The sequence below is a fragment of the Xiphophorus couchianus genome, chromosome 4 (assembly GCF_001444195.1).
Source record: "Xiphophorus couchianus chromosome 4, X_couchianus-1.0, whole genome shotgun sequence".
NCBI lineage: Eukaryota > Metazoa > Chordata > Actinopteri > Cyprinodontiformes > Poeciliidae > Xiphophorus > Xiphophorus couchianus.
Window position 1 is genome coordinate 376,327 of NC_040231.1, and position 26,400 is coordinate 402,726.

The 26,400-nt window shown below is 43.7% G+C and overlaps 1 protein-coding gene and 1 pseudogene across 2 annotated transcripts in view; both read right to left on the minus strand.

The window, feature by feature from the left end:
- Window positions 1-25,468, minus strand: LOC114142818 (corticosteroid 11-beta-dehydrogenase isozyme 2-like; annotated as a pseudogene).
- Window positions 21,756-26,400, minus strand: part of hsd11b2 (hydroxysteroid (11-beta) dehydrogenase 2) — a 16,287-nt gene continuing 11,642 nt past the window's right edge. For both annotated transcript variants that reach the window (XM_028014301.1, XM_028014302.1), the window contains 3 exons: window positions 25,271-25,456; window positions 24,204-24,341; window positions 21,756-22,732 (listed from right to left, as the gene is read on the minus strand). In XM_028014301.1, the coding sequence (XP_027870102.1) occupies window positions 22,326-22,732; window positions 24,204-24,341; window positions 25,271-25,456 (731 nt within the window). In that variant the 3' untranslated portion in view covers window positions 21,756-22,325. The remainder of the gene's footprint in view (window positions 22,733-24,203; window positions 24,342-25,270; window positions 25,457-26,400) is intronic.

The following is a 26,400-nucleotide window of genomic DNA, read 5'->3' on the forward strand; positions in this document are numbered from 1 at the left end:
TCAGATCAACAATGAGCTTTATTTTTGAATTTGCATTTATGAATAAAATACTTGGCTCAAAAATAGATGAGATTTATCTTATTAAAATTTTTTAACATTTCTTTAATTCAATCCCAAAGAGAAATGAAAGAATATTGAATTGATGCACAACCCATTCTCTCAATGTCAAACCAAATCCTTATTTACATGTCCTGCACCTGAGCATTTAGTGCTAATTATTTATCATTTCAAACTCCTGCTTCTATTTTTATTGGTATTTTTCTTTATTTTAACCCCTTTAGTGCAACATTAGTAAGATAATTATTAAGTTTTTTTTGTTGTTTTTTTAAAGAAAAGAACTCAACAGTTGATCATTTTTATTATTTGATCAAAGTCAAGTATAAATTTATTCCACTTGTCTCCCTTAGGGACACAGAAAATGATGTCTATTAACTCAGTTAAATTTAACAAAGCAACTGCTCCTTATCTGGAAAAAAGTCTGAAAAGTAGTTTATTAAAACCATAAATGTGAATATGTCTGATTGGCTATTGATTGGTTTCTGATTTATATCTGAAATATTTAGGAACTTCTGTTCTTGTCACCTCTGTGGTTTCTAGATTTGTTGTTTCTTTTCTGTTTCTCGGTGTCCTTCCAGCAGTGGGATCCAGAGCGAAGAGTTCCTCTGGCTTCTGCAGCTCATCCTCATTGTTGCTGCTGCTGTTGTTGCTGAGGTCCAGGTTCGCCTGCAGACCCATCCTGCTTCCTGAGCGCACGTGGCATCAGCGTCTTCTTCAGAAAGCGTTTCTGCAGGAAGCGGTTCCTGATGCCGATTGGACAGTAGTTATACAGGAAGTACATGAGGCCGAGGCCGCGCCCGGCGAAGTAGCGCAGCTGCGGCTGCGGCGACAGCAGCGCATGGACGATGGCGTTCACCACGGGACTGAGGTCTGGGTTGGCGTGCTCGGCGAAGTTCTGGAACAGGTTCTTGGTCTCGGCGATGTAGTCCTCGCCGTATTCCTCCATCAGCGCCGGAGGCAGACTCTGGAGGAGCTGCTGGTGCTGCTGCTCCCAGTAGGCGTTGTTGCTGGAGGGAGCTGGGAAGAGATAGTGTGGTTGTTAGCCTTAGCTCAGTATTGGTTGTTAGCATTAGCTCTATTTTAGTTGTTAGCATTAGCTCAGTGTTGGTTCCTAGCATTAGCCTAGTATTGGTTGTTAGCCTTAACTCAGTATTGGTCGTTAGCCTTAGCTTAGTATTAGTTGTTAGCATTAGCTCAGTATTGGTTGCTAGCATTAGCTCACTGTTGGTATTTAGCATTAGCTCACTGTTGGTTCTTAGCATTAGCTTAGTATTGGTTGTTAGCTTTAGCTCACTGTTGGTTCTTAGCATTAGCTTAGTATTGGTTGTTAGCTTTAGCTCAGTATTGGTTCTTAGCATTAGCTTAGTATTGGTTGTTAGCATTAGCTTAGTATTGGTTGTCAGCATTAGCTGTGTTTTAGTTGTTAGCATTAGTTTGGTGTTATTTGTTAGCATTTGCTCAGTATTGGTTGTTAGCATTAGCTCAGTGTTATTTGTGAGCACTAGTTCAGTATTAGATCCGCTCTTTCTCTGCTCTGCTGTCATTTTGTCTGATGATTGAAAATTTCCAATACATAAACATCCAGATATCTGTGATGTTAGCGTCTCTAGTTTGTCTGGTTCTAAAGTCTTCCTGCACACAATTATGTTTTTAGCACTAGCATAGCTCTTATTGGTGTGAAAAACATGAAAAACACATTTAGGACTTCTCAATTTGCCATTTGATGCTCTGATCAACTCTTATAACCTTCGACCAAAAATGGAACTATAAATACTTAAAATAGATTTTAACAAAAAAAAAAAACGGTAGTGATGCCGCTTCACTGATTCACATAAAATATCTTTATGGTTTTCTTGTATTAAGGGCTTCATACCAGATTTTGAAGATTGATTCTAAATGGTCGATCAGGACCATTTAGTGTGCTGAAAACTCACTGTAGCTGCTTTAGCTCTACTGGTTCTGATCCAATGGGGAGAGATATAGCAGGAACATATTAGCAATGCTGTGTTCTCTAAATCGACCTGAAATCCAATCTAAAACTCACCAAAACACAAAACAGAAAGAAACACTGTTCTAAGGAAACGAGTCCCTGCAGCTGCCCCTTGCAGGTGAGGCCAGGTCGACGTCTGGGTGCGGGGCTTACCTGTCTTATATGAGGACGGCAGGATGGTGCTCACTTTGACCCCCCAGGGAACCAGCTCATGTCTCAGGGTTTCAGTGAACAGGTTCAGCGCCGCCTTGGACGCTCCGTACGCCGCCAGGCAGGGGAACGGCTGGTCACCTGGAAGACGAGGTCGGAGCGTCATTCTGATGTCACACACAGTCTGACCAAGGAGATGCCCGCTCTGCCCACCGCCGGCCCCCAGTGAGTCAGCGCAGAGCTGGACTTTAATGGATTAATGTCACAAAAACACAGTTTGCTAAACTTGTTGTCCAGGGTGGAAATTATCTGGCCTGAAGATCTGTGATTGATTAGTTTTGGCTCCCAGACAGTTTGAGTTGGATTGGCTCAGTCTGTTTGCTTTGGCAGGTGGCTGATTCTGGAGCGGTGCAGAGTCCTGCCAAAGTATTTACACCCCATGAACTCTTTCACACTCTGTCACTTTGCAGCCAATTGGAGCGAGACTTTTGGCCTTGTGCAGCTGTGGTCAAAATAAGGCTTCACTTTGGGAAGGTGGTGTGGGCTCCATCCATCCGTATGTCTGGGGGTTCGGTGTTTGGGCACGAGCGGGTGGGGCTAGGGGTGGTGACCTCTGGGTTTGTTGGGTTATGATGGTGGAGTTCATGATGGTTCTACCTGGGCGGATGTTGCAGTAATGGTGATGTTATATGTTATATAACAACCTGATGGGCTGAGGTCCACAAAGCTCAGCCCATCAGACACTATGAACCTGTAGCCGTGAAGAAGAGCTCCTCTCACAGTGCCAGAGTCGCCAAACTTCTCCAAACGCTTCCGGTAACAAGAAGCAAGATCCCTTTTATGGCAACATTCTTTGCAAATATGTTTTCAGTTTTTAACTGTTGCAATGAGGCGGCTGAAAACAGCTTTTGTTTATAGTACTACTTGATCTCTGCTTCAGCTGGTGCTTTAACTTTTCTCTCATATCTTGACTTCCTAGTGAGTTTCTTGGTACATTTTAGTGTTCTTGCTTCTAGGAGCCTGCTGGGGATATGTGTGTGTGGGCGTGTGTGTCACACCTGTTGGGCTGGAGATGTTGACGATGCGACCTTTGGCCTGTCGTAGCAGCGGCAGGAAGCTCTTGGTTACGCTCACCGTGCCGAAGAAGTTGACCTCCATGCAGCCTCTGAAGTTGGACATCAAGGACAGCTCTGCGTCTCCCAAGTTTACACACACTCCTGCGTTGTTGACCAAACCCCACAGACCTGCACACACACACACACACACACACACACACACACACACACACACACACACACACACACAGATTGGCTGGCCCACAACCATCAGCACATGGAAAACTGGCAGAGGTGTCACAATGACTCACTAAAACGCATCATTAAATTAAACCGAGAAGAACAAAATTCTCTTTTTCCCAGCAGCTATTAAGTCCCTAAAAATGTGAAATGTTGAGGATTGGCGAGAATGTCTACTTTTCTTATATTCTTGTATCCTGTGTTATAATGGTAACTGTTAGCTTATGCTAAGACTTTGTTTTTGCCTCAAATCAATTTATCTCTCCGTCCCTCAAAGCGCCGTCTCCCAAAACTCCGTCCCCCAGAGCACCGTCCCTCAAAGCGCCGTCCTCTAGAGCTCCGTCCTTTGGCTCCAATCAAACTTTACTGCTTTCAATCCATGCAAGGTTTGTTTTCCTGACTCCTTCATATCTGCATCCCACTGTGTGTTCGCCCAGGGTGCTGTGTGTGCGTACGTACGTGCCTCCACCCTAACCCACCTCGGAGGCCCAGCTTGGCCTTGGTGTCCAGCAGCGCCTGCTGCACCTGCTGCGGCTGCGTGATGTCCACCTGCAACAGGGTGAGGCGGGATGAGCAGCTTCTCCGCAGAGCTCTGGCTCCGTCTCCCGTCAGGTCCAGAACGGTGGCAAAAACGTCCAGACCGAGAGAGTCCAGATGCTTCGCTGCAGCGTTCCCAAAGCCGGTGTCGCAGCCTGCAGGGACACAGAGGGAAAACTGGGAACCAATGATGCTTCCTGCTTCCATGCCAAACCATCATTACATTTCACTGATATAAACACAGCAGGCCAAGTTCACACAGTGGGGCTGAACATGGTGGCTCGATGCTGTATTAAAGTGAAACATGTGAACTTTGACCTCAAGCAACAAAAACTTGGGTTTGTATCCATTTCTACTAGCCTAGCCTCGCTTGGAACGAGGGATGGCTGAAAAGTCAACTAAATGAAAGCCAGCATCTGCTGCCGATCATCAGGACGAGTGAATGCAGTTCGATCGACTGATTGAATCGGAGCCCGGTTTGCTGCTTTGCTTCCATCATTTTAGCATTTCTTTGTGACAGCACCCTCCTTATAGTGGAAGTTACTGTAACATTGTTTAACAAAGTAATACATATTTTGTTCATGCCTCAAACATCAAACGTTGACAGTTTAGTTGATAGAGGTTCTTCAACAAAAACACTAAATGTAGCAGGTATCTTCAGTTTTACATCTCTGTGAATTTCATCTGTTGTTTTCAGTTTTTTAACTAAAATACGGAAGCTGTTTTTCCTGAATCCATTTTCAGATGTATGATGGAAGATCTGTTAGTGAACGACATTAGCTCCAGTTCACACTCCAGACCAGATGGTGGCGGTATTGCACACCTTGAGTTTTTTTTTAATAGAGCATGAAAAAAAGAAAAGCCATGACGATAACAGAGGCTGTTCAAATTTGCCATTTTTATTCGCACAATATTGCCTTTAAAGTAAAGAGGGCCTTGATAATAGTTAGTAGTTTTGGTAAATTAAAGCTGGTGACGTCCTAGTCCAAGTTAGACGACAACACAACAGGACAAGAACCGATGGAAATGAAATGTGGGTCACGAAAAGAGCCGAAGGGACGAAGGCTGCTAACGTGTTGCTAGCTGCTGGTAAGTTTGCTTCAAAATGCTAATTATCTTTGTTTAATTATAAATAGTGCAGTAAAGATATAGACAAAGTTACGTTGGTTTCAGAAATAATTACTTTATCAATTTTATTGTGACTTTTATGATTCTTACTGTAACAATTAGTGATGGTGAGACGAAGCCTCATGAGGCATTGAACCACTTGAGCCAACTGGTTCGAGAAAGGGTTCATTTCTTGAAGCTTCATGTGCACACGAAACCACCTACTGGCCAGGTGTATAATCACAGCCAGCTGTATCTTAACACGTGTGATGCATTGAATTTTTGTCTATTATGGCTCTTGGGAATGACGTCACAAAAGATGTAGGACGAAATCATTTATCTACATAAATTATGTATACACATATGTGTATAATAAAATATTGTTTGAATGTATCCTCTGTGTGTAATTATTCCCAAAATAGTAGTGTCATGTGATATGGCATGTTGTGTAATAAAGTTTTTCTGTGACTCTAGAAAAATGGCTTGGGCTTAATCAGGCAGAGGACAGTGAAAGTGCTTGTGGAACTAGGGAGGGGGCAGTGAATAGGCTAATGCTTGTGTAACTTGGATGATTTCATGCATTTTTATTAAGAAACAACAATTTCTCCACAGTTTTTGGTTTCAAACGATTTCTCTTTTTTGACACTACATGGATGAGGTGTTATTATTGTACCCCAACTCCTTGGAGCACAATAAACACCTCACCTTTACAGAAAATAAGAAACAGTGAAAAATACAGCAAACATAATGCATCTGCAAATGTTCAGTTCACCTTACCTTGTTAGGGCTTATCAAATCAAAATGTTCCCACATAGGAGAAATCCTCCTCTTTCTCGCCGGCTCCATCCTACTCCTCTCTATCTATCTATCTATCTATCTATCTATCTATCTATCTATCTATCTATCTATCTATCTCTCTCTCTCTCTCTCTCTCTCTCTCTCTCTCTCTCTCTCTCTCTCTCTCTCTCTCTCTCTCTCTCTCTCTCTCTCTCTCTCTCTCTCTACCAAACTAACTGTCTCAAACTAAATAACCATTATCCAAACTCTGCTATCCAAACTATCAAAACTCTATCCACTCTCTCAACTGACCGCAACTCGCCTACAACAACCCACATTATGAATGGAGCCTGTGGGGTTTCTAAAGCTGTCAAAACCCGCGCCAACATCTGAGCCACTTTCCGAAGCAGTCACGTGGTACAGCCGGGCAGCGAGGCTTCGGACGTCATCGTTTTCGGCTCCTCCCCTAAATGAAGCAAGCCTCGATACGCGCTTTACGGAAACGCCCCCTCCATTACTCGACACACGCCTCGAGGCCTCGGCACATCACCTAACATCACTAGTAACAATCATTCAGCTTCATATTCTAACTAATGTTAGCTACATGATGACCAGCTAATGCCGATATATCACGTTAAGCTTGTTAGCAAGAGCAGGCTGCTAGTTGTTATTGATGTTCAAAATGGTTACATTTACTTGAGTCGTTTAAAAAAAAAAGGGTATTTATAGGTTTTACTGCACTGTACTTTTTTTACTTTTAATTTGAGTAATATTATTATTACTACTCTTATTGGAGTAGATTTTGTATTTAAAGAAATAGACTTCAGAGATCGGGAACATGAGATTCTTCTATTTCTGCAAAGCATGAGCAACATTTTATACGTTACTGTTTATGTCCATTTTGTTTATTTTGTATAAATAAACAAGGTTATTTTACCTGAAAAATTACATAAAGGTTTGTTTATGTATTTATATTAGAGTAAAAGCTTGTTTAGTCTGCCCACCCCGCAGCTAGCTCAGGTCAGCTAGCAGCTAGCTCAGGTCAGCTAGCTGCTAGCTCAGGTTAGCTAACTGCTTTCCATGAATTCAAACTGAGATCTTGTTTGAAGAGAAAAAGTGAAAAACTGTGTTTGTGGTTTTATTTGGAACCTGCAGGAAACTTACCAAACAAGTTCCTAAGCCAAGCTTGAACATTTTTCTGACCTTTGACCTTTTTATTGCTCTGGGCTCCTTGCAGGTCTGTGCAGCTAAACGTGAAGCAGCGTCTCAGACATGAACTCCCAGCAGGGAGCCGCCTGCACGCGTTCTGCTCTCAGCTCGCCTCTCAGAGTCCGGCGCACCTGAGGAAGGAGGCGGAGTCTCCCCTTACCTGTGATGAAGACGGCCTTGCCCTCCGCGGGCGGGCCGGGCGGCGGGCCGGTCCCGGAGCGGACATAGCAGACGACGGCCAGCAGAACCAGCAGCAGCACGGCCGGCAGGCAGAACGCCCACAGCCGCTCCACCAGAACCGTGGCCCCCAGCCAGGCCACCAGAGTGGGCCCCGCGCTCAGGTGGGACGCCAGGATCTTCTTCATGGCCCCGCCCACAAACACCGTCACCACGGCCAGGTAGATCCAGAAGGGAAGGTTGTAGTCGTCCATCGTGTTCCAGGGGTCGCTTCAGTCTCTCTCTGCTGAACACACTCCTCTCTCTCTGACTGTCTGCAGGAGAGTGCAGCCCGCCGGCTCCACTGCTCAATATATAGAGGCTGCAGGGGGAGGGGCTACAGGCTGCATTTAATCTGCACACACACACACACACACACACAGTCGTGTTTTCATATCTTGTGGGGATTTTCCAGCATTTTTCCTCATGGGGACCAAAATGTCCCAACGTTATAGACAGAAATGGTCTCCACAAGGACATAAAAACAAGGTTCATGCACACAGACACACACACACACCCCACTGAGCAATAACACCGGTAGTCTTGGTGCATGAAGGTTTTCAGAGGTTTGCTCCATGCAGGTCAGGCAGAAGGAAACTCAGCCTCACATGGAAATCTGGTGCAGCTCTTCAGCGCTGCCATCATCATCCTCACATCGTCTCGAGGAATCCTTTGGTTCTGTAGCTTCAGCTGAAGGATGAACGTCAGTAAAATGTGGAGAGGAGCTGAACTTTATGTCTTCTCAGGAAATCAGGTTACTGTGATTGTTTCGCAGGAGAATTGAAAGGCAGAAATGTACGATGTTTTCATCTAATCTCAGCTATCTGGCATTTTGACAGAGTGCTGTACTTTCTAGAACCGCTTTCTACTATAATGATCCACAGTTCCTGGAACGAACGGTCTGAAATAAGATAAGATAAGATGGTGCTTTATTCATCCTGTCAGAAATTCAAGTATCCTGTGGTGTCCATAAAAGTTACACATGATCAAAAGATCATAATACACACAATAAAAAGATAAGACAGTAAAGTAACTAGATTGTCAAGCCAAGTGGCCACTTGACACTAAATCAGTTTTTCTGGCTCTTTTGAGTATTTGAGAGAGAACTGAAGTAACTATGATCAACTTGCATTAGTGAGCATTCTCACCCAAACCTCACCAGAGGAAAAGGTTTATTTTAATTACTAATTTTAATTATTGAGAGGAGCTTTGACTTCCTAAAAACAATGGCAGCTGCAGTTAAAGGCTGTCTGTGGTTAAGAACTGGATCCCAGTTGTCCCATCACATCGTTCCTGTCCAGCCCAGTCATGGCAATTTGTTGCTCAGAAATGGGGCCAACGGCTATCGAACACCTGAAAGCAGACTTGTCCTGCTCTGTTTCTCGTACGGCAGACCGAACAAAGCTGCGTGGAACAGCTGAAACTGAGCGGTTTAATCAGCAATGTGTTCAGGTTTTTACCCAGGTCAGCATATAACACACTTTGTACAGCAGCTGGTTTTATATTAAAACGTAGAATTTATAAAAACATTTTTGTGGAACTGCAGCTTGAGCGGAGAGTAGTGCCCATGTGGACAGCATGTCTTTGTGAAGCTCAGTGGGATCATCATGATGAGTAAAACACTGTCCCAGCCAGCAAACCCTCCGCAGGCTGCAGTTTAACTCCTGAGTTGTTCCGTCAGTCTGCGGTTCTGGTTCCGCTGACGGCGGCGGACCCACTCAGACATGGAGACTCTGCTGACAGAAAGCCCTGCAAGGAAATAAAACTCACATCTAAAATGTTTTCCTTATAACTGTATTATATCCACAACTACATTCATAAGTAACTTATTATTTTTACACTATTATTAAAACCTGAAAATGAAAATATTAGGTTTTTATATTATATTCCTGCACTGTTCAATGACTGCCCTGTGACAAGCTACTCTATCAAATGTTTACCAGTTTATTTTACTTCATCTCTGATTATAATACCCTATTTACAAATGATCTACAAGTCATAATATATTAATTTTGTAAATATATCTTTTTACCTAATTCATTGTGATAATAAATGGAAGATACTCTAATCTGCACAGATTTATTTGACGAACTAAACATTACACTAACTGATTAGCTTTCTGTCCCTCTAACCCAGGGGTGGGCAACTCCAGGCCTCGAGGGCCGGTCTCCTGCAACTTTTAGATGCATCTCTACTTCAGCACACCTGAGTCAAATAATGAGGTCATTAGCAGGACTCTGGAGAACTTGACTGCACTTAGGAGGTGATTCAGTTATTGGATTCAAGTGTGTTGGACCAGGGAGACATCTAAGATTTGCAGGACACCGGCCCTCGAGGACCAGGATTGCCCACCCCTGCTCTAACCAATAATTTCTATTTTTAAATTCTCACACCTGATTCTCACTCTGCATGGTTATAGTTGCTTAATGTATGGATTATTCTGATAATTAATACGATTTAAAATATATATACAAAGGTTACAGGAGCTCTCAATTAAGAATAAACAATTAGTTTAACAGCGTACATTGATTGATTAATTATTGGAACAACGACAGATTTTGACGCAAATATTTTTGTATTCACAGCTTTATTTTTGTTTAGCTTGCACTTATTAAATATGCTGCCCTAAGAAATAACCTTTTGCCCATATAATTTAAAATCAACTTTAGGTTTAACCCTTTTCCTTGAAAAACATATTGCCTGTCTTCTCAACAGAGAAATTAATCCCCCATTCTGCCAACCTTATCAGTTGCTGATTGCATTCTATGTTTAAGATTATTAATATTACCCCCCTGCCACCCATAATGCCCCATCATCTCCATACTTTACAGATTCCAAAATCTATATTGCTGGGTTTCAGATGACGTAGCTCCGATGTCACCCAGTGCAGATGGAGGGCCGGAAGTAAATGCAGCCCGTTTATTTCTGCTGATTCAGCATCAACATGCCTAAAGTCTGAGTTCGGTACGGTTGTTCCAACCGTACTAATAGAGAGGAAGATAAACGTTATTTTCATGTTTTGAAGGTAGTCGGTCACAGGGAATTAATTTTTAAAAAACTTACCGAAAAAAGAGGAGAAAAGTGAATCAACAACCTGTAGCTAAAAACATGCAGAAACTAGCAACGCCAACGTTTGCAGTCACTTTCTAACAGGTAACGATCTCAACGTTTAAATTGTATTTTCACAGATTTTATTGGACAGTTACTTAGAAAGACAAGCATTCATATGTAAGGTAGATATATTATTTTTACAGTGATGTGTGATGAGGTTCATAGCTGGTGAGGCAGTGATTTAATCATAATCAGATTTACAAATATAGACCCCTGCATGTTGTTTACATAAGGAAATTTCGGTCATGCGGACAAAGCTGGAGGGCAAAAAGACTTTTCTTCTACATCTTTAGCCGCCGTAGAATAACTCCGTTAACTCAATAAAACTTGGACTTTTAGATATTATTAATTCTGTGCTCAACAGCAAAGGGAAAAACGTTCAAGAACAACTCAAAACCACTTCTTTCGGGCAGACTCGTTGCCATAGCAACTGACAACAACGGAACAAAAAACATTCAGATGTTTTCCACACAGACAGCAGAACATTCAGGCAGTTGCAGTGGTTCGGTTTTAGGCTTAATGTTTATTTCGCCATTATTAATAAGTGATTGATGTGGTAAGAGGAGAAAACTATAAATTTATTGCTGCACTTTACTGTATAGCTAGCTCCACGGCTAGCTCGCTGTTTCTGTCTCTTACTCTGCAGTTGTGGAGTCACAATGTCTGGATCATGAGCGCCCCCTGCCATGAGGCCAGAGAACTGCCTGCCTCACCTCGAATCTGTTCTCTGGTTTCTGATCGCTGCTCAGCACAGAAACACGTTACACACACAGCTGGTGACAACAGACACTGAACATTATGTACATAAGCTAAATGATGGAAAATCAGTTCATATATTAAATGTTTCTAACCATTTTATTGGTGACGTTCAGACAGGAGGAACATTGAATAGCAGCCAGTGCAGTTAGCCAGAGGCTGATCAATCCAGATGAGGCTCAACCCAGGGCCGGCCCTAGCCTCCATGGGGCCCTGAGCCAAATGTGGTTTTGGGGCCCTCTAGTTCTGCTAACATTGTGGACCGGCTGCAATCAGCAGTCCGATCATTAGATCATTCACACACCTGCTATAAACTTATTGCATCTCTGGCAGTGCTGTTTACATTATATACATGTTTAATATAAGATACATTTATTGGCCAACTGATTTATCGACCAGTTGATTTCTGGGAGCCAATTTCCTTCATTTTGGGGGATCGTGATCAGCTGATACTTAGATATGAATCTGATTTTATCCCCTGATCTGATCTTCATCAGCAAAGGTTTAAAAATCATCTCTGTCCTCTTCTGCTCTGCAGTGAGACGTTTAACTGACAGACCGACCCACCAGGTCTGAACGTTTACAGCTAACAATATTCACCTCATTGTTACCAACTCAGTGACTTTCTTGCTACATTTAGCAACATTTCAGACAAAATCAAAATCAGCAGGTCAGGCTTTTAAAGATCGGTAACCAGGGATCGGCCAGAAAACTGCAATCGGTGCAGCTCTACACACACATTCATGAGATTCTTTGATTAAATTAATTTCTCTTAAGCGTTACTGCAATAGCTAAAATGTAATTTATACCAGGTGAGTCTTTCTCCCCTGAGAAAGTGGACCGGTACCGGACTGATTCTGAGCCTTCAAATGATTTTAACAGACGTTTCTCATATCAAATCTTTTACATTGCATTACATTAGCAAGGCTCATTAAAACAAACCTTTATCTTGGCTTTTTTCTATTCTTCCTTTTTCTTTTCTCCCTCCCTGGAGGATCAGTTCTTTTCTGAGACATAGTTTTGCTAACTTAACTTCTGACCGGAGCTTTGGACGTTTGAATGCTCTGCACTGCAGCTCATGATACTGGCGAGGTGTGCGGTACCTACCGCGACCACCAGGGGCCCCAAGAGCAATTTTTTTTTTCTTTTTATTAATAAAATAATAATTTCTACATACATTATCAAATATATATTGTAAAAACAAATCATTTCTAAAAAATAAAAAAAAATCAGCTCCACTGAGGGGGCCCATTAGTGGCCCTGGGGCCCTAAGCGGCTGCTTAGTTTGCTTATGCCTTGGGCCGGGCCTGCTCAGTTCGTTGCTGCCTCAACAGCTTCTCTTCTGAGCATTTGAATGGGATACTGCGAAAATTCAGCGATTTTGAAGAAAAAATAATCAGAATTGGTTAAGCTGAATGAAAAATAGGTACTTTATGGTACAAACCACAGAGTGAAAATAGCTATATAAATTATTTTATCATTATATATTATTTTTCCATGCGGTCAGGGGAGGCTCTGCCTCCCCTGACCGCATGCCACTGTATTTTTATGCCCTAGTGTGGTTGTCCTCAGAGTGCTAATGTTGTTAGCAGCTAGGTCAGTGCCGAGTCACGGACAGAAAATATAATGTTTAATCAGTGGGACTTTCATGCTAAAAAAAAGATCAAGAAAAATAAAAGCTAAATAAATTAAATATAACCTACCCAGCCACACGTTCCCCAACATGCTTCCTGTCTGACCACGAACTATATTCGTGTCCAGACTCCAACATGGAGGTTCTGTAGGTCGGAGCGGATCCATGACCTGCATTGGACCTGAATTCTACAACCACTCAACATTAACCTACAACTCCTGCATGAGTTTGGGTTTACAGAAGCTAAATAAATGATTTACCAGGAGATCCAAGCTCATAGAAATAACCTGGGTTAGCTTGTTGTTAGCGGTAGCATCGTTCCATAGACTAACTCACTACTCACCCGGCAGAAACCAGCCCACAGCCATTTAACGCTTCGTTTGATCCTAAATTTGACCCAACCTGAAACTAAAGGATTTTATTCTCCAGGCCTTTGAAAACTTTCTTCTGCCTCGTCGTATAATATGAGGTCTGCAGCTCCAGATAGTTAGTTATGTGGATCGCCTCGATGCGGGTAAATCCTCAAGATTATAAGAGAAGTTTTTTTACAGAGATGATACGGATCATATCCTAAATATACGAGTATTTTTTCAGATACCTCCTCTTTACTAGCTCATTGTGAGCATTAGCTATTCGCTGTGATCCATTTTGCCTTGTTTTGAACCGGAGAAATCCACTTCCGGACCTCCATCTGAATTTTGCGTGTCTTCCGGGTCTGAAACGCAACAATTATTAAAATATCAGTAATCATGATATTAAGAAGCAATGGGCTTCATACACTTCCGACTGCTGCATTTTTCGACTACACACCATCTAAGCTTTCCCCACCTCTCTCACACCCCACATGCCAGCCAATCATAGAGGAGCAGTTGAATAAGAAACCAATCATAGAGCAGAGAGCCATGAGCTCAGCCAATAGCTGTGAGCCTCAGAATGAGCAGGAAGGAAGGGGTGGGGTCAATACAGTATATTTATGGGAAAGTAATAATAAGGCAGCACGGCAGGAAAGGGGGGGAAAAAACTAGTTTCCCGGCCAAACCGGAACACCTACGGCGTACACCGCGGTGTCACGTAGACTGCCACCGGTTCTAGTGATGTGTCGGTCCCGAACGATCCGGCTCCAAGAGCCGGCTCTTTGAAGTGAACGATTGGAACCGGCTCCACAATGGGAGCCGTTTTAGGATCCTATTTGGGAGCCGGGTTTTTTTCTACAGTATATCGCTGTCTCTCCGCCTCCCTGTCGTTCTGCTTGTGCTCTGCAAGTGCCAGAGCCGATAGTTTTTCCCCACATCGTTTTTTTTTTTTGTCCTGCGGTGCCTCGCTGTCTCTCCCCTCCTTCTCCCTCTCCTTGCGCGTTTTGCTCTTCTGCCAGTGCTAGAGCTGAGAGGTTTTTTCCCTCGGTCCACTGGCCTCATGTCAAGCGTGTGCTCCACACATCTGACCAATCACACATAGTTTCAATTAATAATGTGGCGGGAAAACACTGAAAAAAAAGTTTATCTCCACTTTTTTTGTGGAAACGGCAGGCAGTTGGCCAAGCTGTTCGTCGGCAGGTGTTTATGTACAGACACTCACTCAGCGGTCAAGAAGCACAGAAAGAAGGGGAGTCAGTGTGGGAACTGAATAGGTGAAAATAAATGAGTGACAGAAAACGGAGCAAGATTTGGACTCATTTTAATGCTACATCAAGCTCCAGGGCAGAGTGCAGACTGTGCAAAGTCAGCATTTCCTATCTGCAGGCTGACAAACAACCTGCACAGCCACATGCGGACATCACACGCATCGGTATTGCTATAGCATTGTTATGCGGCATTCTTACTCATCATAAGTGCTTAACAATGTCAATAATGAAACAAAATATTATAAAATTAGGTTTAAGCTATTAATTAATTAATTAATAATGTCAAAAATATATATGGGGAGCCGAAAGAGCCAGCTCTCCACAGTAAGAAGAGCCATTAGAGCCGCATCTCGAAAAGGAGCCGAAAATCCCATCACTAACCGGTTCAGGTTAAATCCTGGTAAAGTGCACCATCTGCTGGTCAAATATTATACTGCATTCACCCTTAGAAAGCAAGGTATTATGGGTATTAGCGACTGTCAAACAAAGTCGCCGAGCAGCTGAATAGGGGAATCCTTGTTGACGCGCCAGCTGATCAAAAACGCCATTCCAGGATGCAGTTAAGATGGTTTTATTTTGTCATATTATCAATATCCAAGAACAGTGTCCAAAAAGCATTAAAACCGGATCCGCAGGTTTAGACAGTGATCAAGGACAAAAAAACCATATTAGCATAAAGCGGTCAGCAAAAAGTAAAACCTCCCCCATCACCCACTTACTAAAGTCACTAGGTTCCGCCACAGGTGATCTACAATCACTAATAACACCACGTGATCCCGCCCCTCACCTATCCACAACAATGGGTAATCCTCAAAGCCACGAGGATTACTGACGAGGTAACATGTCTGCAATGTTTGACAAAAAATATGATTATTGAATGTATGCACCAGACACACACGTACAAATATAGAGCTCTATATGAACTTTTTTTTTTTTTTTTTTTGCTGGCCAGCTTCTTTTGTTTTTCTCTCTCTACCAAGGACCCTGTTACAGTGAATGTTGTTCACTGTATGATTTGAGTTGAGATGAAGTTGGATGTATTTCAGTCCAGAAATTTGTAATAAACAAAACTGGTTGATAGGCCTATCGCGATATGGTAAATCAATTAATCGTACGATAAATTAAAACTATCGACCTCGTTTTAATTATCGGCATTATCGTCTCTTCCGGCCTTTTTCTCTTTCTGTTGATGACACTGAATGAAAAAAAGCTCAACTCCGGTGCTCTCCACTGACCCTCCCTTTCTCATTTCCTTAGTGTAAAGCCCAGCGCAGACAACACGATCTTAGAGCTGTCGCCGATTGTCGGCCTATTTTCAAAACCTGACAGACCAAACATTAGCCGACAGAAATCCTAGGTATAACGGTTCGATCGGGTTCGGTCCTGCTGTGTGGTGTCCAACAATGGGCACAAAATAATGGCTACAAGTTCAGTGAACTAATTTTAAAACCAGGCATTAATCAATGCTTTACTACAATCTACCTGCAATGCATGTGGCTAGTGTCAGTGTAAAGTCCTGACTGAATGAAAATCATTAGAACCTGTTTACGTCACGTTAACGAAGAACAGCTGAAAAGTTACCGGGTTTATCAACTGCGGTAGTAATTTCGCTCCAACTCCTCCTCTTGTCATTTCTATATTCTTTGCATGTTGAATAAACATTAATGTTGTTTCCACATATCATCTCCAATGTCCGCTGGACTTCGGGTTGCGCCGTGTCAGCTGTTTGGGATTCCCCGACATAATTTCCCCTCAGAAAGCTGGAGGGGAATCCTCGCTTTCTGATTCAACAGGAAGCGTTAAAGCTCCCAGTGGGGAAAACCCTGATTTAGATCGGAGCGGCAACGACGATCTACCGTAACACACCACACAATCTTAGAAAGACCAACGATCTAAGATTGTTGTAAAGGGAAAAATAGGAGCAAAAAATCATGTAGTGTGAACTATTGCATCAGGTAGTCGATGTGCCCATCTTCTCTATTTAAATTTAATTATTACTGAAGGGCAACATAATATACAGACTTCATAATCTGCACTCTTTTGGTTGAATGCAGTATTTATTTCCACTTTGGCTTTATGTTGTTTAGTTTTTTTTCCAAGTACATTTTTTATTAATGGAGACTGAGAATCCATTTTGTTTTTGGTTGTTTTGTTTATTTTGTTTATCAGCTCCAATGTTAAATATTCTTTTGAAAATAAAGTGTATCTATCTTTGGCAGGAAATCACATGGATTATTATGTCATTTCCATTACATCAGTGTAAAAAGATCTTCAAACAATATTATCGTTTATTGCAATAATTTTTGAGACAATTAATCGTTGAGCAAAATTTGCTATCGTGACAGGCCTACTGGTTGATAGTTAACTGCTATCTGAACCCGACTAAATTCTTTTCTTTGGTTACAGAAATACGCAGTAACATTATGGCTTCTCTTTGTTTTTCTGCCGGTCTGACCTTACCTCTGCTCAGTGAGAAAATACAGATATGTTTTACCAAATAACACTTTATTATTGTAGCAAACGGTTAGCTCGAAGACTGAGTTTTATATACAGTTTCATGTAAAGCCCAACTCTTTGTTTGGACTCTGCGTACGCCATGTTTGATTATATAGTGGCCGTCCAGCCGGGCCTTGGAAGGCTGCTGTGTTTTTACAAACTGGGTTCCCAGTTTTTGGCTGCCCGGATGAGTCTGCTCTCCGCCACTGAACACAACACAAGCGTTACAAGAATTAAGACTTCTGATGCTTGAGCAGCTGCTTGTGATTTATTTTCACACCAAGAGACGCCAACAGATAAATGATTACACAATGCTATTATAAATATGGCTGAAATGGAAAGGTTCTAACAGTAATATAATTGATACATAACTTACCATTCATAAGTGTCATGATGAGGTCTAATTTCCTAACCCACATGCAGAACAACACCAGAGGCCGAGATGATTTAAGAGATTTATTACAACAAGGGGGGGAACAAAAAACAGGTAAACAATCCGGGAGCGTTTGGGACTGGATCGCAGGTCAGCTATGGAAGAAACAGACGGTAAGTTTGGGGTCGCGGAAATTTGGAGATGGCGCTGGCTGAGAGCTTACCTCCGATCGGGAGGGGAAAGGACTGGGGGGGAAAAACCTGGAGAGTCCGGAGTCTGTTAGAGGCGCGGAGGACTGCGGGCTGCGGCGGCGTTGGAGGACGGACAGGTAAGTCTGAACTGTTCTGCCAGAAGCGAGGCTGCCGATCTGTAGGTCCGGAAGGGTCCTGGGCAGGATCTATTTTCCAGCACGTCACAGGACAATCAGCTGTAAGAGGTCAGAGACACAGGTGGATCAGAATCTAGGAAGCAAACAGGAAGAGTTGAGCTGAAGTGAGCCGGTACCATAACTGGCTAACAATCTGGCAGGGAAGTGTCAGCAGCCTCCTCCAGTTATACAGCTCCTGATGGCAGAACGGTTTCAGGTGCGTGGGTCAGGAGACGCCCTCAGATGGAACAAAGCCTCCAGCGCCCTCTGGTGGATGAACAGCTCCAGATCCCAACAATAAGCAATCTAACAGAAAAGTTGGTCTTATGAAATCATTAAACTTGTAGGTTTTCCTGTTTAAGTCAGTCACCCACTCACTTTGCTGCGATGCCTTTTTATGTCCAGCTACTGAATATTTCTGAAGCATTTCAGTGGATGATTATGAGGAGAAAATACTCCTCAGCCTGTTTGTCCATCTTCTCACGAGTGGAACAGAACAGCTGTAATACTCCGCAGAGACACCAGATGGCAGCATATTTGTATGTAGTTGGAGAAAGTGATTCATCAAGATGACTTGACTCCACATGGCGAAGTAGCATTCTGTCCTGATGCTCCTCTGGTCTGGAAAAAACGTCAGGAAAACAGAAAACTGCTGAAACACTGAGTTCCTGTTGGAGCTGTTGATAAAAAACAGGAGCGATGCTGAATCTTAGTGTGACTGTCACATTTTTACTGCCTTCGCTTTGGCCCTGTGATGAATCGGTTCTTGGTTTCTTACTGTGTTTTTATCATTTAAAGCACTTTGAACGTCAATGAGGCCAAACACACTGGACCGACAGAACCCGATCAGACAGACGGAACCCGATCGGACCAGCAGAACCTTTAAATCCACACTAAAACCTTTTGAAGCAAAACAGAGTTGGAGATTAACGGCGGCTCTAAATGTAACGTTTCCATTGTTGATTCTTTGTTGCTTGATTTGTTTTCAGAATGCGGAGCATTTTGAAATGCCTTGTTGATTAAATGTGCAACAAATAAAATTGGATTTGATAAAGACAGCAGCAGCAAGGCCAGCGGCTGTAGAGAAGAGACCCGGTCCAGATGGACCCGGTCCTGGTGATTGGGTTCACTGGGAGAGCTCTGGTCCTGACAGTAGCTTCATTCTCAGCCAGCTGCTGTTTGATCCGTTCCAGCTCTTTCCTTCTGGCAGAACTACAGAATCCCAAAAACTAGACTGAACCGTTTTAAATGCTCTTTTGTAATTTAATTTATTTATGTGATAGGGACAGACACACATCGCAGGAATAACTTGTAGTGGCTTTCAGAGGAGCGGTGAGAATGATTTATCTTTGTGAACAAATAATTTTGTGTGGCGTTTCCATCTCAACACGCTGATAAAGTTTTTTATGGTCCCAGTTGGTCCCAGTTGGTCGGAGCCTTAGTGGTTAACTAACCAGCGCTAACCTCATCATGCAGGTTCAGCCCGGTCAGGAGCTTTCGCTCATAGTCACGCATCACGCTGGTTTTATATTATTTTATTATTATTTTTAGTATTATTTTTCTGTTTACATGATGCATCAAACCATATGAAATGCTTTGTCCACTTAGCCAGACAGAGTTAATTAGCGTGGAGATCTGAGAAACTCGTCCCATAAACTGCAGCAACCAAAACAGTTTCTGTGTCTCTTATTAAAAACTCAACAGACAGAAATGTTAGAGCTGCTAAAGCCACATTAGCAGCATTGAATTAAATCTCCAGTTTGTTGCTCATCTCTGCTCAGTGCAGCAGATTGAACTCTAACAGCTTCTGGGTTTGATTTAATCTGGGAGAGAGAGAGTAGATTAAATGGCCAACATAAAACAATCAGTTTGTCATGTTTAGTTCTAACTGTCTAGCCCACATGCAGAACTCCACACAGGAGAGACGAAAATAAGTAAATGATCATTTATTGAAGGACAGGAGGGATGAGGGTGGTCTGGTCGGGAGGGGGTAGACTTACGGCGCGGTCAGCACATTGTGAGGATGAAGATATCTGTTTTGGAGTGGGTTCATGAGGAGTTCGGGGTCCTGGTCTCTTTGTCGGTCCAGGTGATCCAGCGCTCGGCCACAGAAAATCCGGAAGGCTCTGAGGACGTGCGGCGGAGGGCGGACAGGTAAGTTTGGGTGGAGCGGAGACAGAGGAGCGGCGCGACAGCCAGTCGGGGAATCCAGGAGAGACTTGTAATTCAGCAGAGAAGGTGAGTATGGAAACTAGGGCAACCAGCAGGTACGTTCTACGGCGTCACGAGGGAGGCTTGGTCCACAAACCAGGCTTGATCTTCACAAAGGAGGATCCAGGGCGTCTCAAGGAAAACACCGTTAATAGGCTAACACTCAAGCGTCGAAGTACTGGTAGTCCGCTCCTCTTGTACTCCAGGATTGATGAGATGATTAAACTCTGGTGTGCAGAATGACGGCACGCTTCTCTGAAAAGAGGACGGCTTGGCGCCATCTAGTGGATGAATGGTGAGTGGCAGCAGCGGGAGAAAGGGGAAAAAAAAACAAAAAAAAAAACAAGAACCCCAGAACCCGACACAGTTATAATTACAGTTTATTAATTTGTATTTGTGAACAAACAGCTCAAACTTAAAGATTAAACTCACAGCATCAGATTGTTGCTATGGTAACAAAACAATCTAACTATGAATCTTGTTCTTTGAACTTTTACAAAGTAAACTTGCCAGTTCCTAAAAATCTTAAACTTAAATGTTAAACAATTTAAAATCTTTTAATTTATGTTGAAACCATTAAACCAAATTTAGCAGCATTGATAATCTCAATAAATAAATGTTACATTTATGTATCTGTGTTAAAATATCAGCATTTATGGCCCCTGAAGCCCTGGGGGCCTCATGGAGCCACTGACTTCATTTGGATTAAACAGAAGTGCAAATAATTGATATTCGTTTTAATTGTGTTTTTTAATTTGTTGTTTTTAAGACTAGCTGGCAATGTTTTCCTGTAACATGTAATTACCCAGTAATATTTTTAGAAAAACATGGCGGACGCCTCGGCGCCACGACCGCCGGCTCAGCAGGTTTACTGGGGGAAACCCAGCTCTTCTATTTGATTCTATTTTATTGTATTCTATTTTATTCTACACTTTGCTCAAGTTATGGAGCCCTGCTATTCGTCTAGCTCCTCCTACTGGTCGACACGGAAACAATGAAAAGAAATTCAGGTTTTATTCCTTCAGCAAAAACTCAGTGAAAAACTTTGAGATTAATTTAGGAACATTCATTCAGTGAGGAAAAAAGCTGCACATAAAATTTTAACCAAATCATCTTTTGATTTGGTAAAATTAGCCAGCAGTGCAGAGCTGGCGGTCTGGGTCTGCTGATCGCTGAGACTGTTTTCTGTTATGATACGAAATGATAGAAACTACTAATTTACTCAGTCTTTCAAAGTTTCTTCATTTGATCTTGTTGCTTCCTGAAAGCTGATCTCCAATCAGATCTTCAAAAAATCAGCAGCTCTCATGTCTGAAAAAGTCAACTTTATTTCTATGAAAGAATAAACAAAGTGAACATATATTTTTGTTACAGTTTTTCATTTTTTGTATAAAATTCACAGTTTAAGTGATAGAAGAAAATACGCCATAAATAGTTGGATTATAAAACAATATAATGGGACGTTTCCACAGGTGGTTCTTCAGACTCGACACACACACATTGTCTCTCTCTCTCTCACACGCTCACTCACACAGATGTGTCCTCCAGTACATGGTACTGGACTGGCTCTGTAAATCTGCTGCAAACTGGGACAGATTAAAACATTTCTCAGGGATGAGAAAAACCATGCGGCTGATGGGTTAGGGCAGGGGTGTCCAAAGTCGGTCCTGGAGGGCCGCCATCCTGTGTGTTTTAGTTCTCTCCCTGGTTTAACGCACCTGGATCCAATGATGGCTCATTAGAGGCCTTAGGAGAACATTGACAAGCTGAGAAGGTTGTTACTACAACCAGGGAGAGAACAAACACATGCAGGATGCCGGCCCTTGAGGACCGACTTTGGACACGCCTGGGTTAGGGTCTTCTCCCTCTGGGAACACATTCTGTTATAAAATCTGGAGCATGTGTCTGATTAAATAGATATTTTTCATTAAATATGTGCCTTAGGCTGTGGCAATGTGCTACAGGTACAGCAGCTTTAATGCAGAAGGACTGAGGCTTGATATCACCAATGTCTTCTATCGTATGGGGACTTTTATTTTGAAGTGATTGGCCACGTCCTTTCAGAGGAGTGTGATGAGGTAAAACAGAGAGGCTGACTGTCAGGCAGTAGCTTGTTTGAGAGCGCTCACTTTAGGAGTTCAGGCATGCCAACCGGGTGGAGTCTAAGGAACCGGTGACTGAATGATTTACGTGAGCGCCCCCTTTGGTCCATGTGTGGCATAAGGCTTCTGCACTCTCAGTGATGAAGGCACACAGAGCAAACCTGATGAGGTTCTCTGATCAACTCGTGCTGCTACGTCTAACAGGCTCCGCCCCCTGACTTCCAGGTGAGTAGTCTCCTAGGTGGGCGGAGTCAAACAGTTACAGAACAAACAGGAGGGGTCTGGCTCTGAGTGTTACTGGAGTGGTCCTCTACTCCTTACAACGGCTGCAGCTTCTCCTCGTTGTTATTGTTGTTGCTGAGGCCGAGGTTTGCCTCCAGACCCGACTGCTTCCTTAACGCGCGTGGCATCAGTGTCTTCTTCACAAACAATTTCTGCAGGAAGCAGTTGCTGATGCTGAGTGGGCAGTAGCTGTGAATGAAGTACATGAGGCCGATGCCGGGCCCGGCGAAGTAGCGCAGCTGCGGCTGCGGCGACAGCAGCGCATGGACGATGGCGTTCACCACAGGACTGAGGTCTGGGTTGGCGTGCTCGGCGAAGCTCTGGAACAGGTTCTTGGTCTCGGCGATGTAGTCCTCGCCGTATTCCTCCATCAGTGCCGGAGGCAGACTCTGGAGGAGCTGCTGGTGCTGCTGCTCCCAGTAGGCGTTGTTGCTGGAGGGAGCTGGGAGGAGAAGATAAGAGTTACCATGGCAACCAACATAGTGATAGCATCATCTGTCTAGACAAATTGGCAGCATTGCAATAACATGTAATGCTGCCAAGCTCATCTGATGAGACGCATTAAAGGGCCAGCGTGGTCAGATCGATGTCATGATGACGTTTTCTCGTGTGACGACGTTTGGTCGTGTCAGGGTTTACAGCAGCAACCCCGAGAAAGATAATTGACTGTTTCAAGTTCATAAGTTTGGAGGATGAGGAAATAAGTGACCAGTTGCAACATCTCATTTTATTCTTCATTTGAAGAAGCGAAGGAGTCAGTGGGATGTTCCTTTGATATATCGGACCAGGATTGAGCGGTGAGTACAGTGTTTTGGTCCAACAGTAGGACTTTCTCACTGTCTCAGAGAATTGAACCTACAATCCTACTTGCTGGAAATTGAGGAGCTTCCACATAAACAAATACATAAACTGAAACCAATAGGTTCACACAGAGAGAGGGCGAAAAGTTCATCCAGGTGATTTGTGACAGGAAGAGGCAAACAACACGAGGCTACGAACAAATTAATGCGATTTCTATCACGTAGCTGTGCCAACGAGAACCGGTGTCAGCTCTTCACCTGGGGCGTCACGGGCTTTAGGCTTCCCTTTCTCCCTGCTGGTTGGTTCTGGTGCAGCTCAGTTTGGACCTGGAGCTTCTAAGAACTGAGACAGGTCGAATTAATTAATTCCTTAACTGGAAAACCAAGCAGCTTTTATTTATTGTTCTGAGATGGGATCCCTGGGATGCGAAGAGTCCGGCCTCTCAGAACCACCCAGACAGGAGTCCAGTGTACCAAGAGGTTCTGTCTGACTTCAAACTGGACGTTTCTTCTTTTAGGTCAGATTGGATGAGAAAGCAAGCAGGAAAAAGTAAAGATCTTTTCAGAGATCAATAATGAGAATCTGGTTATTAGGGATCAATAACTATTATATGTCAGACTCCGCAGGCAACGTTTCTGGTCATCCTTATTTATATTAGTTTAGTTTATTACTTTTGTCTATGAAATAAAAAATATTAGTTTGATAATAAATGTTTTCCTTGACTTGGATGGTCACTCATTATGGCTTTGCTCTTGGTGTTTGAAGGACTCGTTGTAGTGCTGATGTGTTGATGGATGCTGGGAATAACGGGTCGGTACTGAAGCGGAACGGGTCCACGGCCACTAAAAACTGATCTCTACTGGTGTTGAGCTGGGAAGCCGACTGACCGGCTGACTGAGGTAAACCCTTTCTTATAAATGTGGAGAGTTTTGAGCCAAACGATTTAAATTTGTTTACAGGATATGTTTATTTTAAGACATCTAGTTACAAGTGTAGATCTGGTCAATGGCCAGCAGGGGGAGCTGCTTTGCTCTTTCTGTGCCAACTCTACATCAGATTTGCAGCTGCCCCTTGCAGGTGAGGCCAGGTCGACGTCTGGGTGCGGGGCTTACCTGTCTTATATGAGGACGGCAGGATGGTGCTCACTTTGACCCCCCAGGGAACCAGCTCATGTCTCAGGGTTTCAGTGAACAGGTTCAGCGCCGCCTTGGACGCTCCGTACGCCGCCAGGCAGGGGAACGGCTGGTCACCTGGAAGACGAGGTCGGAGCGTCATTCTGATGTCACACACAGTCTGACCAAGGAGATGCCCGCTCTGCCCACCGCCGGCCCCCAGTGAGTCAGCGCAGAGCTGGACTTTAATGGATTAATGTCACAAAAACACAGTTTGCTAAACTTGTTGTCCAGGGTGGAAAATATCTGGCCTGAAGATCTGTGATTGATTAGTTTTGGCTCCCAGACAGTTTGAGTTGGATTGGCTCAGTCTGTTTGCTTTGGCAGGTGGCTGATTCTGGAGCGGTGCAGAGTCCTGCCAAAGTATTTACACCCCATGAACTCTTTCACACTCTGTCACTTTGCAGCCAAATGCTGAACCAACAGAAAGTTGGTTCTGACTGAACAGGAGAGAAAAGCACTGACAGTTTTTAGCATTTTCACTAAGAAATATCTGTTATGTGGCGAACCCCTTAATCCTGATCCCCCTGAATTAAATCCAATCCAACTTTCAGATGTCGGAGCTAGGAACCAGAGTGCAGATGTTCTGGTTCTGGCCTCAGATGTTCTCCAGAACCTTCAGCATTATAGAGACCCAGCGGGTCCGGGAGGATGGAGTTCATGAGTTTACAGCAGTGTTAGGTTCTACAACCGGGGAGGGAAATCTCAGCCCTCCAGGGCCGGTGTTCTGCAACTCTTACATACATGTCTTCCTGGTCCATTGCACTTCAAACAGCTGAATCTCCTCCTCAGTGCAGTCAGATTCTCCAGACTCATGCTAACGACCTTGTTATGTGACTCAGGTGTGTTGAAGGAGAAACACATCTAAAGGCTGCAGGACTCCGGCCCTCCAGGCATGAAGTTGCCCACCCCTGTTCTACAAAAACATACCGACTGCTGGGCTCTGAATACAAATGCATGTCACACAGTTAACACCTTGAGTTATGTACTGTGTGTGTGTTACACACCGGCTGGGCTGGAGATGTTGACGATGCGACCTTTGGCCTGTCGTAGCAGCGGCAGGAAGCTCTTGGTTACGCTCACCGTGCCGAAGAAGTTGACCTCCATGCAGCCTCTGAAGTTGGACATCAAGGACAGCTCTGCGTCTCCCAAGTTCACACACACTCCTGCGTTGTTGACCAAACCCCACAGACCTGCACACACACACACAGACGCATGTTTGTGTGGCTATCTTTGTGGGGAATTCCATTGACTTCCATTCATTTCTACTGCCTAGACCTTACCCTTATCCTAACCCTACCCAAAACTCAATTCACACCTAAGTCCTAAATCTTAGGCCTGACCCATAAACGGCGTTTCCCCGTGTGGAGACCAGGCTTCAGTCCCCCTAAGGAGCAGTGTGTCCTCACAACATAGTATGTGTCAGGAAAATGGTCCCCACAAGGTATTAGAAACAAACACACACACACAGAGACACACAGTCATCAAGTGGGAGCTGAGGCCTGTGGGCTGAGTCTAAACGGTTCCGGTTTGACTTTAACTTCCTGAATGTTAATGTTTGATGTTGGAGGAAAGTGGAAAAACACAGACAGCTCTGACCTAAAGAACCAACTGATGTCCTGACTGGACCGGGTTCTGTGGCTTTAGGGTCTCAGTGATGGATCTCCGCTCCATGTTTATGGGTCAGCTGCGGAAACCTACCAACGGTCTCTGAGGGTTTATGTAACATCTGCAGAGTGGCTACGTGCAGATAAGACCGCGGTCGGGTCACCAGCAGTCAGCCTGTCTCTCTCCCCATCTGTAAACAAGCCTCGCTCGCCCCGTCTGGGGTCAATGACCCAGAATCCCAGGCTTTGTTTTCGGTCGCTGTGGGATCCGTATTTAGGTCTGAGAATGGCCTGTAGAGGCCTCAGAGGGAGCGACCAGGTGACTTCCTGTTTCTTTAGGTTCCCATCATGTGAAACCGGAACCAGTCAGCTCAACAGAACCTCAGATTATTCTTTTAACTCAGCTTATTTATCAAGACAAAGATGATTTCAAAGTTTCCGCTTGAGGCAGAAACTTTGACCTCCAGAGAAGTTCATGTTCAACTCCATCCATCCATCCGCTTTCTGTACACCCTTGTCCCTAGTGGGGT